This window comes from Cheilinus undulatus, linkage group 4, assembly GCF_018320785.1.
Source record: "Cheilinus undulatus linkage group 4, ASM1832078v1, whole genome shotgun sequence".
Taxonomy (NCBI): Eukaryota; Metazoa; Chordata; class Actinopteri; order Labriformes; family Labridae; genus Cheilinus; species Cheilinus undulatus.
Window position 1 is genome coordinate 1784308 of NC_054868.1, and position 11349 is coordinate 1795656.

The window sequence follows — 11349 nt, forward strand, 5'->3', positions numbered from 1 at the left end:
ACTGTGGCCATGTTTCTTTGTTCCCCCTTTGGTGCCCCCGATTAAAAATAGACCAGTCAGTCTCTGAGCAGGCCGTAGTCTAGACAGCTCTCACAGAATAAATCTGAACATAAATACAAAAATAAGACAATCCTGCTCTCTGATTGGACGTCTAATCAAAGATTTGTTGAACACAGAGTTTCATGACGGCCTCTATGCGGAGTAAAACGAAACCAAAACAAAACATTTACAGATTTACAAACTAAAAAACTCCAAAACCAGGGTTGACAGCGGGCTCCACCGATCAGGGACATCGCTCCACATTTTAGGATTGTGGGTAATGTAGTTTTTTGCCCGGAGATTTAAATGAGGTTGATGTACAAACTTGTTTCATGTATGAAGATGTTTGAAGGAGTCTTATCCCTGAACTTCCTGGTTAGAAGCTGAAACTCGGGGGTTCATTAAATCTTTAAGTCATCTGAAGCGTATCTGAAACGATCAGGTTCAGATTTTAAACCAAAATCTTCAAAATCGCCAAAAAAGAAAAAATCTCAGACCTGTCCATGTTTTTCTAAATGTTAGAAATTCTGAGTATGACTTTCCTCAGAGAAAAGTGCAGACTCTTCCTTTGCATGTCTTTTTTTCTCCCTTTAACCTCTGACCTTACTTCCTCTTGCTCTTGCTCGGTTTGGCGAGTAGGGCGGGGTCGATCTGATCTGGGGTCAGTCCTCGGACAGAGAAGAGACGGGCGGCTCGCTCTGCCAGCGTCCCTCCGCACTTCAGACCGCGACTCATGAGCTCCGCCTTCAGGACGTCCAGACCCAGAGCCTCCAGCTCGGAGGGTGAGGACACCGAGGACAAGTCCACATGAGATGCATCTGCCGGACTCACGCCGGTCTGAGACGCGCCTGCAGGACTCACGCTGGTCTGAGACACGTCTGCCTGAGTCACGCTGGTCTGAGACACGTCTGCCTGAGTCACGCTGGTCTGAGACACGTCTGCCTGAGTCACGCTGGTCTGAGACACGTCTGCCTGAGTCACGCTGGTCTGAGACACGTCTGCCTGAGTCACGCTGGTCTGAGACACGTCTGTTGGAGTCACATTGGTCTGAGACGCGTCTGCCAGAGTCATGCCAGTTTGACAGACCTCAGCTGAAGTCGCATCATTCAGAGACCCGTCCTCCTGAGACATGCCGTTCTGCAACTGGAGAAGAGAAACAACAAAACTTAAACTCTCAGGTCTGAGGGTTTCTTGCTGCTGCTTCTTTAAATCAATCATTCCTTTGTTTAAAATAACTTAAATGATCAAACTAAAAGCAGCTGTGATGCCTTCAGATTTAATTTGTTTCCATGTTGATAGATCAGTGGAATCGATGTGGAACAACCACCTTTATTCATCAGTGATTTCACACGTCAGGTCTAAACTGATGGACTGATCACTGACCTGCTGAGACGGACCGCTGGCCTCCTGCTCGTCTGACAGTCTCTGATCCTCTGGCAGAGGACGGTTCGGCTCTTTGGAGGTCTCTGGTGGTCTGATGTTCTGAATGGAGGATGAGCTGCAGACAGAAGAGCTAAAAGCGAAATTATTTCATAGATTAGAAAAGAGAAAGATCCTGATATGAGAAAGCAGAAACCTTCAGTTCTGCTCTAGCTGCATAAAATCATGCCGTCGCTTATTCACCTGGCCCTGATAAAACCCCATTTTCAGACGTTGTTGATGATCTGTGAGTGCAGCCGTTATCTTCAGTATGTTGGCATAACGTGAAACTTTGTATGAAAATTAATAGTTTTCGCGTAAACATGACATTAGCCCTTAGAGCTCACAGCTGTTTTTTTCACCATCATGTCTCGTCTGGACTTTCTGTCTTAAAAAGCTTGTAAAACATCAACACTGTGGAGCAGTCAAGCTCTATAAATGCTTTTTCTCAGGACATCCTGGGCTTTAAGAATATATCTACTACAGTAATGTCACTGGAATTTTCAAAGTTATACGACTCTAAAGACAAAAGAAAAAACTAATTCAGAATTTGAAACTCAGATTCTTATTTATAACACTCAGAAAACAAAAGTGACTAAGCCTTTTCTTTGACTTGTTCTCCATCTCTTGGGGACAAAACAGTGAAAAAATAAACATTCTGTGACTAACGGTTTTCAAAATATCTACATATACAAAGAAAAGTCTGTGTGCTTTTTTGCAGTTAGATTCATTTGTGCCATTCCCAAAGCAGTATAGGTGCAACTGGTTTACTACAACTCCCACAATGCATTGCAGTAAAAATCTTTGCAATGCCCTGGGCAAAAAGTCAAAGTAAATGATCGAAAATGGATTAAAAATGGATAAAAAGATGCTTATTATCGGATCTAACAACGTGGATTCAATCTGTAAAGACCCCGAAAAGTCACTGAAATTCCGGGCTCGCAAGAGCGGCGTCCTTTAGGGCTACGGAGACATTGAGGATAGCAAACGAACGACAGGAAAGTCAGCTTTCATTGGAAAAAAAGAGTATGACTTGTGGTTCAAAAGTTATTAACGGTTTTTTAAACTTGTCACTTCTTATTTATGACAACACTGTCCTCAGAGACCCCAGAGACTCAACAAGTTCAGGGCTCACTAGAAAATGTTCTGTAAGAGCTACGAATGCTTGGAGAACATAATCAGAAAGGCACAACACTGAGCTTTCAGATAAAAAAACAATGAAGTGTCTGCGACCCACAGTTCAAATGTTACCAAGTGATTTATGAAGGGATGTGCCTGTGGCACAGATCTGTGTGAGCTCTAAGGGTTAAACTATCTGGGGAGGAGCCCTCTCCTCTCCAGCTCCACCCTCTTTTCTAAAAGTTGCCAATCACGGTCTACGATAGGGCAGAATGTTGGGAAAAAGACCCCAAACATCCCTACTTTCACCAACATTCCATCCCTGTCATTAAGGACGATGTCATCCTTTGTGGTTCAGAAAACATCCCATCCTTGCCTTTTGCGTGTACCACACTGCCCCCTACTGTCCCTTCATAGATACTTCAGTGTTTCTGGTCTAACAGATCAGTGTCAAATCTCTGGCGTCTACATTATAAACTTTGATAATAAGACATTCTGATATCAGAATCTGGTTTTATCATAGACATGTCCTCAGTCTGGATCAGGTGTGATGCGGCCTCTACCTGCTGCTCTGCTCAGACTCCTCCTCCCTGTGCGTCGTCATGGCAACGGCAGCAGCTCCACAGCTGGAGGAGGACGTGGAAGGAGATTCGTCCCCTTCCTCATCTCCGTCATCGTCTTCATCGTCCTCAGAGCTCGGCAGCTCGCCCACACCCGTCCTGTTACCATGACAACAAGTTCACAACAACAACTGATCAGTTTCATCCTGCCTGGACAGGTTCAGTCTAGACAGAATGGAGGACTCGACCTGTTTGATGGATCTTTTTTCATTTGTTTTTGGGGCTTTGATCATCATTAGAAACAGCAGCAGGTAGAGGAAGTAATAAAGGAGAGAGAGAGGAACGACATGAGGGGGAGGAGTCACAGGTCAGACTTGACCCCAGGTTACTGATTGGAGGACTCCAGCCTTCAAACTATTAAAAACAGCAATTCTTCACTTCCTGACCTTATCTGACATTCATGTGTCGTCTACAACAGAAGTTTGAAACTGAATCCAGTGATTTCATTCATCTAAAGCAGTCATACTCAACGTGTGGCTCTTCTGTGATTATTTGAGGCTCTTTTATGTCTTAATATTAAATATTATTCCCCCAGAAAACCTTAAAAAGGGAAACTTTTTTGCCCATTTTCACAATTTTTTGACACTTTTCATCCATTCAAGCTACCTTTTGCCGTAACATACCACTTCTTTTTCTACTTTTTTGCCCATTTTTGACACTCTTTTCTATTTTTTGCCACTTTATCCCACTTTTTGCCCATTTAAGCTACCTTTTGCCAATAAATAACCTTTTTCCCTTTTTTGGTAAACATTTTCATACTTTTTTTGCAACTTTTTACTCTTTTTTCCCACTTTTGTCCCATTTTTGTCCTTTTTCACAGTTTTTTCTCCCCCATTTTCACCCACTTAATCTACCTTTTGTCATTAAATACAACTTTTTCCCTAGTTTTTGCCCATTTTAGCAACTTCTTTTTGCCACTTTAATCCCATTTTTGCCCTTTTTCACCATTTTTTCCACCACTTTTCACCCATTTAAGCTTCCTTTTGCAATTAAATACCACTTGTTTCCTATATTTTTCCCATTTTGCCACTCTTGACTGCTTTTTACCCGTTTTAGTCAATTCTCACTCTTTTTTTGGCCACTTTTGGACCCTTTTTTTGCTACCTGTAACTCATTTTTCTCTAACTTCTGACCCGTTTTCCACTTTTTTCTCCTCATTTTCACCCATTTTTGTTGTTTTGACCATTTTGGCAACCTTTAGCTTATTGTTATTGCTACTTCAGGCTGTTTTTGCCACTTTTCACCACTTAGATTGTGGCTCTTGTAAAGGTATTTTTCAACAGTTTGGCTCTTTGGTTGAGCAGGGTTGAGTAACACTGATCTAAACCCTTCCAGCTACCGTACACGCAATATCAAAAACCAAAACTAAACAGGAGGATAGAAGAGAAGCTGCTGACTCACCAGAAACACGCCGCCGCCGCTGCCGTCGTCGTCTTCCTCTTCTTCTTCTGTGGCTGCTCGCTCTGATCGGCACTCGCTCTCTTCACAGCAGAGACGTCATCAGCTTTAACCTGGCTGCTCGACGATGCCTGCAGACCTGGAGACAAACATCACGGTCATCTACCGCAGTGGTTCTTTACCTTTAATGATAATAATGAAGCCACGCCCCCTGACCTTTGATGACCGAGTCCTCGAGTCGCTCTGACAGGTCGTGGCACTGCTGCTGGTACTCGGGGTCGGTGAAGTAGTGTTTGGGTTCGGCCAGTTTCCTCTGCAGGCGCTCCAGACGACGCTGCTCCTTCTCCGCCTCACGCTCCGCCTGCTTCTTCAGCCACTCTGCCATCCTGCCACCAACGAAGAAGAAGCGCCTATCAGTATGCTTACAATAACGGTGTTAGAACTGATTCATCTCCATCCTGAGAGACTTGCTGACATGCTGACATTGCCTGCAGACTCGATACTCAGTCACATCATGATAAATCTGCTGATTTACACCCTCAGTAACTCTGATTAACCCGTGTCCTCTCACTCTTTCTCGTGGTTGACGTCTCGGAGTCGTCGTCCGCTCAGGTCTCTGCAGGCTTCACGATTCGTCGTTTTCTCGATCTGAGCCCCGAGAGCTCGCAGCATGGAGCCGAACCCTGAAACAGACAGAAGAAGAAACCTGTATGGTCAAATCTGCTTCAGTAAAAGGTTGTCTTTTTTGTCTGCTTCTCATAACTCACCTCCTTTCCCGCCACAGAGGCGGAGCTCCAGGTGATAGACAGCTCCATGCAGAAGAGGGTCATCCAGATCTGACAGACGTCCATTTCTGACCACGTAGAAATCCTCAGAAGAAGAACCTCCCTGTAGAGACACAGTCACTGTTAAAACAGAGATGAACACAAACACGCTTCGCTGCAGTGTGACTCTACGTAGCAGATTTGCAGGCTCAGAGGTCATTCTGGTACGGCGTCTCAGTCATCATGACCACCATGTCAGAATGTTGGATCATGGCTCATTTTACAGCATATTCTGTATTCACTCTGACCGAGGATTTACTGAGAGGCAGGGAGGAGAGTGTCCTGGTAAAGTCGTGGTTAAAAAGTCGTCTGTTTGTGTTCACACACGCAGCTCGCCCTCAAAAACCCTGGAAATTTTCTGGAGTTTTGTGAATGAGTGAATAGGCTTAGTGAGTATGTGAACATCCCCCAGGATGTATAATAACATAGAAATACATCCTACTTAAAGAATAAATTAATGTGGCATTTATTTAACAAAAGAAAGCAGGATATTAATCAGAATCAATAACCACAGGAGACAGAAATTTGCTTAGAAAATTATCAATACCAGCAGATTTATGATATTTAAAACGGATGTATCTCCTGCAAATACAAGTTTATTCCTTCTACTTTCAAGTTTGTTTTCATGACTTAAATTTGAGGTCTAGACTGAATATGTTATATAAATAAATATAGTTATCAATATCTGCTAAATTATCTTGTTAAATATCTGCAAAAGTCCCATGTCGTTCACCTCTACATGCCAACATATCCATTCTTTGTACGTCTTTTATTCAAATATTTAACTCCAGAACTTTTAAATAAAGGGGAAATAAACAAAAAAATATTTCAGAATAATCAAAAGCAGCATTTAAACAGTTAAAAACTGGAAACTATCTGTAGCACAGATGGGCAAAGGTACCATTTACAAAAATAACTGAATCTGCTTAAAATTAAGCATTCAGAAAACGCTTACTGGTGTTTAGGCTAAATGTGTGTCCGTGTTATCTGGTGGCTTTGTGCCAAATGATTTAAGGCAGTGGGTATCATGTTAAAAGCTTAGAGCAGTGAGTCTCAACATGTGGCTCTTTTATGTCTAAATTTGAAACATTATTCCCATACAAAACCTTAAAAAAGGGAAACTTTTACCTCAGAAATTACTTATTGCAAGTCACATTAATCAGTTTGTTTCCCACACTTACACAGTAAGCTTAAACTGTCAAATTTAATTCTATTACATTTTGTCTGCATATTTCCATCACCCTTATTTGCAATTTTTTGCATCTTTAATTCCATTTTTACTGCTTTTAGCCCATTTTTTGACACTTTTAACCAGCTTTTTACAATTTTTTGCCCCTTTAAATGCCACTATTTTCCCATTTGGCCACTCTTTCAGGCTTTTTGCTTCTTGCTTTTTATCTGATTTTTGTCCATTTTAATCACATTTCACTCATTTCTCAATGTTTTTGCCACTCTTGGACCATTTTTGGCACCTTTGACTTATTTTTTTTTCCTATTCTCATCCATTTTTTTCTACTTTCTGTGCTTTTTGGCACTTTTTCTCCCAGTGTTCGCTTCTTTAAGCTCATTTTTGCCACTTCTTGTTGTTATTTTCTCCCTTTTTTGACACTTTTATCCTGCTTTTTTGCTCCTTTTCACCCATTTAAGCTTGCTTTTGCAATTAAATGCCACATTTTGACCATTTTTCCCACCTTATTCTTCAGATTTTTGCCCATTTTAGTCACTTTTAGCTCATTTTTTGCAACGTTTTTGCCACTTTTATCTCACTATTTGGTGATGTTGCCGCCTTTTCTCCCAGTGTTTGCTGCTTTTTGACCACTTTTGTCACCTTTAGCTTATTTTAATTGACACTTTTCACCGCTTAGATCGTGGCTCTTGTACATGTATCTTTCAACAGTTTGGCTCTTCGGTTGAGTATCACCGGATTAGAGGTACATCTCTATGCTCCTCTGTTCAATCATTACATACATAAATGACAAAGACAAAGACGCTTCCGCTGTCACCAGTTAGCACGGTCACTGATTGAACCGTTACATTGTTTAGTTTGCTGTTGAGCTAACACAGTTAGCCTCTGTTTGCTAACTATCATTAGCACCTGAGCTAACCACAGACATCAGACTAACCTTTAAGAAAACATGTAACCCTCGGAGAGGTGTGGACTCACCTGGCTGTGGATGAATCGGTTCAGAACGTCTCTGACCACCGAACCGACCGGAAACTGAACATTAGTACACCGAAAACTCGGAGCGTTCACAAACACTTCCATGTTGTCTTCGTCACACTGGCGGCCTCACTGCGCATGCCCGGTCCCTTTGCATTTGTCACTAGGAGCAGACTACACTACGTCGTTCAAGAACAGCGCCGCCTGCCGACGACTGTAGATAAATTCACCAAAGAAAGAATTACATTTAAAAAAACCTTAAATGAAGTTAAAAATAAAATAAGATGGGGTTAGGGATCAGATTTTGTTCTTTTCAATCAAATCACTGATTCATTGTTTCTTGTTTTAGTTTTCATTGTACTCTACGTCTGCATGCCTTTGCTGTGAATGTAGCATAGAAACAGTTTTTACAACATTGAGGATAAATAACCGGAAATAAAGAATTATAGGCCTGACAGTAAGGCTGGGAAATATTTATCTCTTCAGCCAGGATGTAAGAGTATTGTGTACACCAGGATTGTTTATATAGCTCAGTGAAAGACTGGTTAATGGCTGCTGCTAAAAATACTGTATGACCTTTGACCCAAACGGGTTTGTCTTAAATGGTCTTTAGCTCTGTCACTGATTCTGTTAAAGGAGCAGCCAGGGGAGGAGGTTTCTGGTTTTGGGATCCTAGAGTTGCCCTTTAATATTTTGCAGATGATCTCTGTTGGCCTCTACAGTCAAGGACTGAGTGGTAAACGGCTGGGGTGAGGGCAGGGGTGTATTCCAGGGTACACGTAGTTACACAGAGTATATCTGCTTATCCTTAGAGTACTGATCATCAACTGGCGGCCCGGGGGCCACGTCAGGCCCCCCAAAGCTTCCTGTCCGCCCCCGAAAGATCGTTAAATTCAGAAAAGGAGGAAGAAAAGATTTTAAGAGTATCTTTTGGCTTTAAATGTCTGCAGCTGTTAGATCCATCCCACAAAAAATAACATTGGAATAGTTTTAGAATGACTTAACATTTGATCTGTTCTTTCAGAGATTTACTGTCATTATTAGTAAGTATTTTAAAAAGGGTTAAGGTTGGCAGAGGTGCTGCAAAAATGACCAGATAAAGTGGTGAAAAGAGGTTAAATGTGGCAAAAAAAAATGGTAAAAAGGCACAAAAGATATCAAAATTGGTTAGAAATGACAAAAAAGTAGTGCAAGAAAGTAATGAAAAGGCGTTAAAAAGTGGAAAAATTGATAAAAGAGTGGTACAAAGGGGATAAAACGTGCAGGAAAAGTGGTTTAAATGGGGTTAAAATCTTTCAAAAATTGTGTTAAAGAGGCAACAGTGGGCAAAAAGTATCAACAATGGGTTAAAAGTGGGAAAAATCGATTTAGAAGTTGCAAAAAAAGATGTTTTAAAAAAGTAATGAAAAGGGGTTAAAAGTGGCAAAAAAAGTGGCACAACTTGGATAAAAGAGTGTCACAAAGGGGATAAAACATGCATGGTGTTTTAAATTGGGTTAAAATCTTTCAAAAATTGTTTAAAAGAGGCAACGGTGGGGCAAAAGTATCAACAATAGGTTAAAAGTTGCAAAAAAATTTAAAAATGAAATGAAAAGGGGTTAAAAAGTGGCAAAATTAGAATAAAAGTAGCAAAAATTGATGAGTGTCACAAAGGGGATAAAACATGCATGAAAAGTGGTTTAAATGGGGTTAAAGTCATTCAGAAATTGTGTTAAGTGGGCAAAAGGGGGCAAAAAGTATCAAAAAAGAGTTAAAAGTGTCAAAAATGGGTTAATATTGGTGCTAAATGACAACTGGGGAAGGCCCATTCTCTGTGATTTTCAGGGGTCCGGTCTATTCTGGTGTCAGGCCTGCTGTGTTATAGATAATAGATAGATCTCTCTGGTAATGCCTAAAATAATATAAAACATTTCTTTAATCTTTGTGTATTTGAAAGTCCGGCCCCCAGGGTTTCTGTTGAGACTAAATCCCTTGTGCAGATGTACCTGATGACCTCTGCCGTAGAGTATACCCACCTCTAACGCTGGAAGGAATACTGACTAGTTCACTGAAAATAATCATGTATTTGTCTCAACCTGCTCTCTTTGGTCATTAATTTAACTGATCATCTTTTCTCCCTGAAGGGTGGTTGTTCTATCCTTGACAGGAGACTTAGAGAAATGTGGTCAAAGTCAGAATTCTGACTTTAATTTTAGAATAAAATATTGGAATTTAAAAATAATAATAATAGAATAAAATAAGTGTCCCTTTTCATCTTCCGTGCCTGTTCTTTCTTAACTCCACCGCCCTCTCTTCCTTTATTTATTTCTGTTTTTATCAGTAACTCGACAGAAATGTGACAAGGTGACCTTTAAACCGCCCTCTCGGAGCCTCCAGGGGGCGCTGTGAGCCTGACGGCTGTACCGGAAGTCAAAGTAGGCTCTCTTCTTCGCAGGTTGTTATTGGACAACATGGCGGCGCTGTGTAAGGTTGTACAGCGGTGTGGAGCTCGGTTCTCTTCCCCCGGGTTCTCCAGGTTCTCGGTCTCCTTCTGCTCGGAGTCGGGCGGCGACCAGCCCGCTTCCTCCGCTCCCAGCTCGGGCTTCGCCGCTGCCTTTGCCCTTCAGTCGGAGCTCCAGCGGGAGGCTGAGCGCTCCGAGGCCGGCAGAGGAGGCTCCCCTCCCGGACACGAGGAGAGCTTCTCCTCGCTGCTCCGCCGCTCTCCTCTCATGCAGCTCGGTCCAGCCAAAGGCAAGGTGGTCATCGGGAGGATCTTCCACGTGGTCAAAGACGACCTGTACGTAGATTTTGGGGGGAAGTTTCACTGTGTGGTGCCTAGACCGCAGGACGGAGAGAGGCTGCAGCGGGGAAGCAGAGTCCGTCTGCGGCTACAAGACCTGGAGCTCACCGCCCGGTTCATCGGAGGCACCACGGACACCACGCTGCTGGAGGCCTCGGCGGTGCTGCTGGGACCGGCAGAGGGGAAGGAAAGCCAGGGCAGGGACCCACAGGGCCAGGACTGACCGAGGGAGACAGTCACCTCTGGATGGAGTTAAATCACCGAGAGAGAGACTTGGAGCTGGATGGAGGCTATTAAAGGGGGCCTGGTTGGACTCTGAAGAACTGACCTTTGACCTCTCTCTAAAGGAGATAAACTGAGACTGGAAACTTCACTATGAAGCAGAAACTGTGCAGACAGTGAAGCTGAATCCTCCTGGATGTTCAGTGATTTATGGACTAAATATTAAATATTCAGTTATAAACCTTCTGTCTCTATCACTGTTTTCAGAGTGGGGATCCTGATCCACATCTAACCAAATTAATTATTATTATTTGTAAAAATAAGTAAATATTTATTAAGCTGCTGCTCCTGTTGATCATTTCCAGAAATCAGGACGTCCCAGTAGAGGCTGATGCTTTACAGCAGGGGTGTCAAACTCAATCACAGCAGGTCTGACCTGAGAGCCAAACAGGGTCAACGTTGAACCATGAACTGTCATCTGCACCAGTAAAAGAAATAGGGAAAACTAACTGGGCACTGATGATAAATGGTTTTCAGGTTTAAAAAGTCAAAATTACAAATTTAACGGCTCAAAATCTGAGATGAAAGTCAAACTTATTAGTTCAAAAGGTCAAAAGTCAAAGTAAGTTTAAATGGCAAATATATGAGATAGTGTGTCAAAGTTGGATTTTTAAGATTGGAAATGTTACATAAAATTCAAAATCATGAGTTTTAAAGGTTAAAACCGGAGTTAAAATTTTAATGTGAGTCTAAAAGATTAAAATGTGG

General features: G+C 42.1%; 2 protein-coding genes across 2 annotated transcripts; one reads left to right on the plus strand and one right to left on the minus strand.

Moving 5' to 3' along the window:
* Positions 1-642: 642 nt before the first annotated feature.
* On the minus strand, positions 643-7718 carry sde2 (SDE2 telomere maintenance homolog (S. pombe)). Its single transcript, XM_041785328.1, has 8 exons — positions 7584-7718; positions 5363-5483; positions 5167-5278; positions 4812-4981; positions 4599-4734; positions 3141-3296; positions 1423-1552; positions 643-1182 (listed from the first exon to the last, which is right to left on the minus strand). The coding sequence occupies exons 1-8, from the start codon at positions 7683-7685 to the stop codon at positions 643-645; spliced, it is 1467 nt and encodes a 488-aa protein (XP_041641262.1). The 5' UTR covers positions 7686-7718.
* Positions 7719-10001: 2283 nt separating this feature from the next.
* Positions 10002-10822, plus strand: mrps28 (mitochondrial ribosomal protein S28). Its single transcript, XM_041785547.1, has one exon. The coding sequence runs from the start codon at positions 10031-10033 to the stop codon at positions 10580-10582; it is 552 nt and encodes a 183-aa protein (XP_041641481.1). The 5' UTR covers positions 10002-10030; the 3' UTR covers positions 10583-10822.
* Positions 10823-11349: the final 527 nt, after the last annotated feature.

Coding starts and splice junctions, on each gene's coding strand:
- sde2 (XM_041785328.1), bottom strand. CDS start 7,685: ATGGAAGTGTTTGTGAACGCTCCGAGTTTTCGGTGTACTAATGTTCAG. Junction 4,982..5,166: donor GACGTCAACCACGAGAAAGA/GTGAGAGGACAC, acceptor CGTTGGTGGCAG/GATGGCAGAGTGGCTGAAGA. Junction 4,735..4,811: donor CGAGGACTCGGTCATCAAAG/GTCAGGGGGCGT, acceptor GTTTGTCTCCAG/GTCTGCAGGCATCGTCGAGC.
- mrps28 (XM_041785547.1), top strand. CDS start 10,031: ATGGCGGCGCTGTGTAAGGTTGTACAGCGGTGTGGAGCTCGGTTCTCT.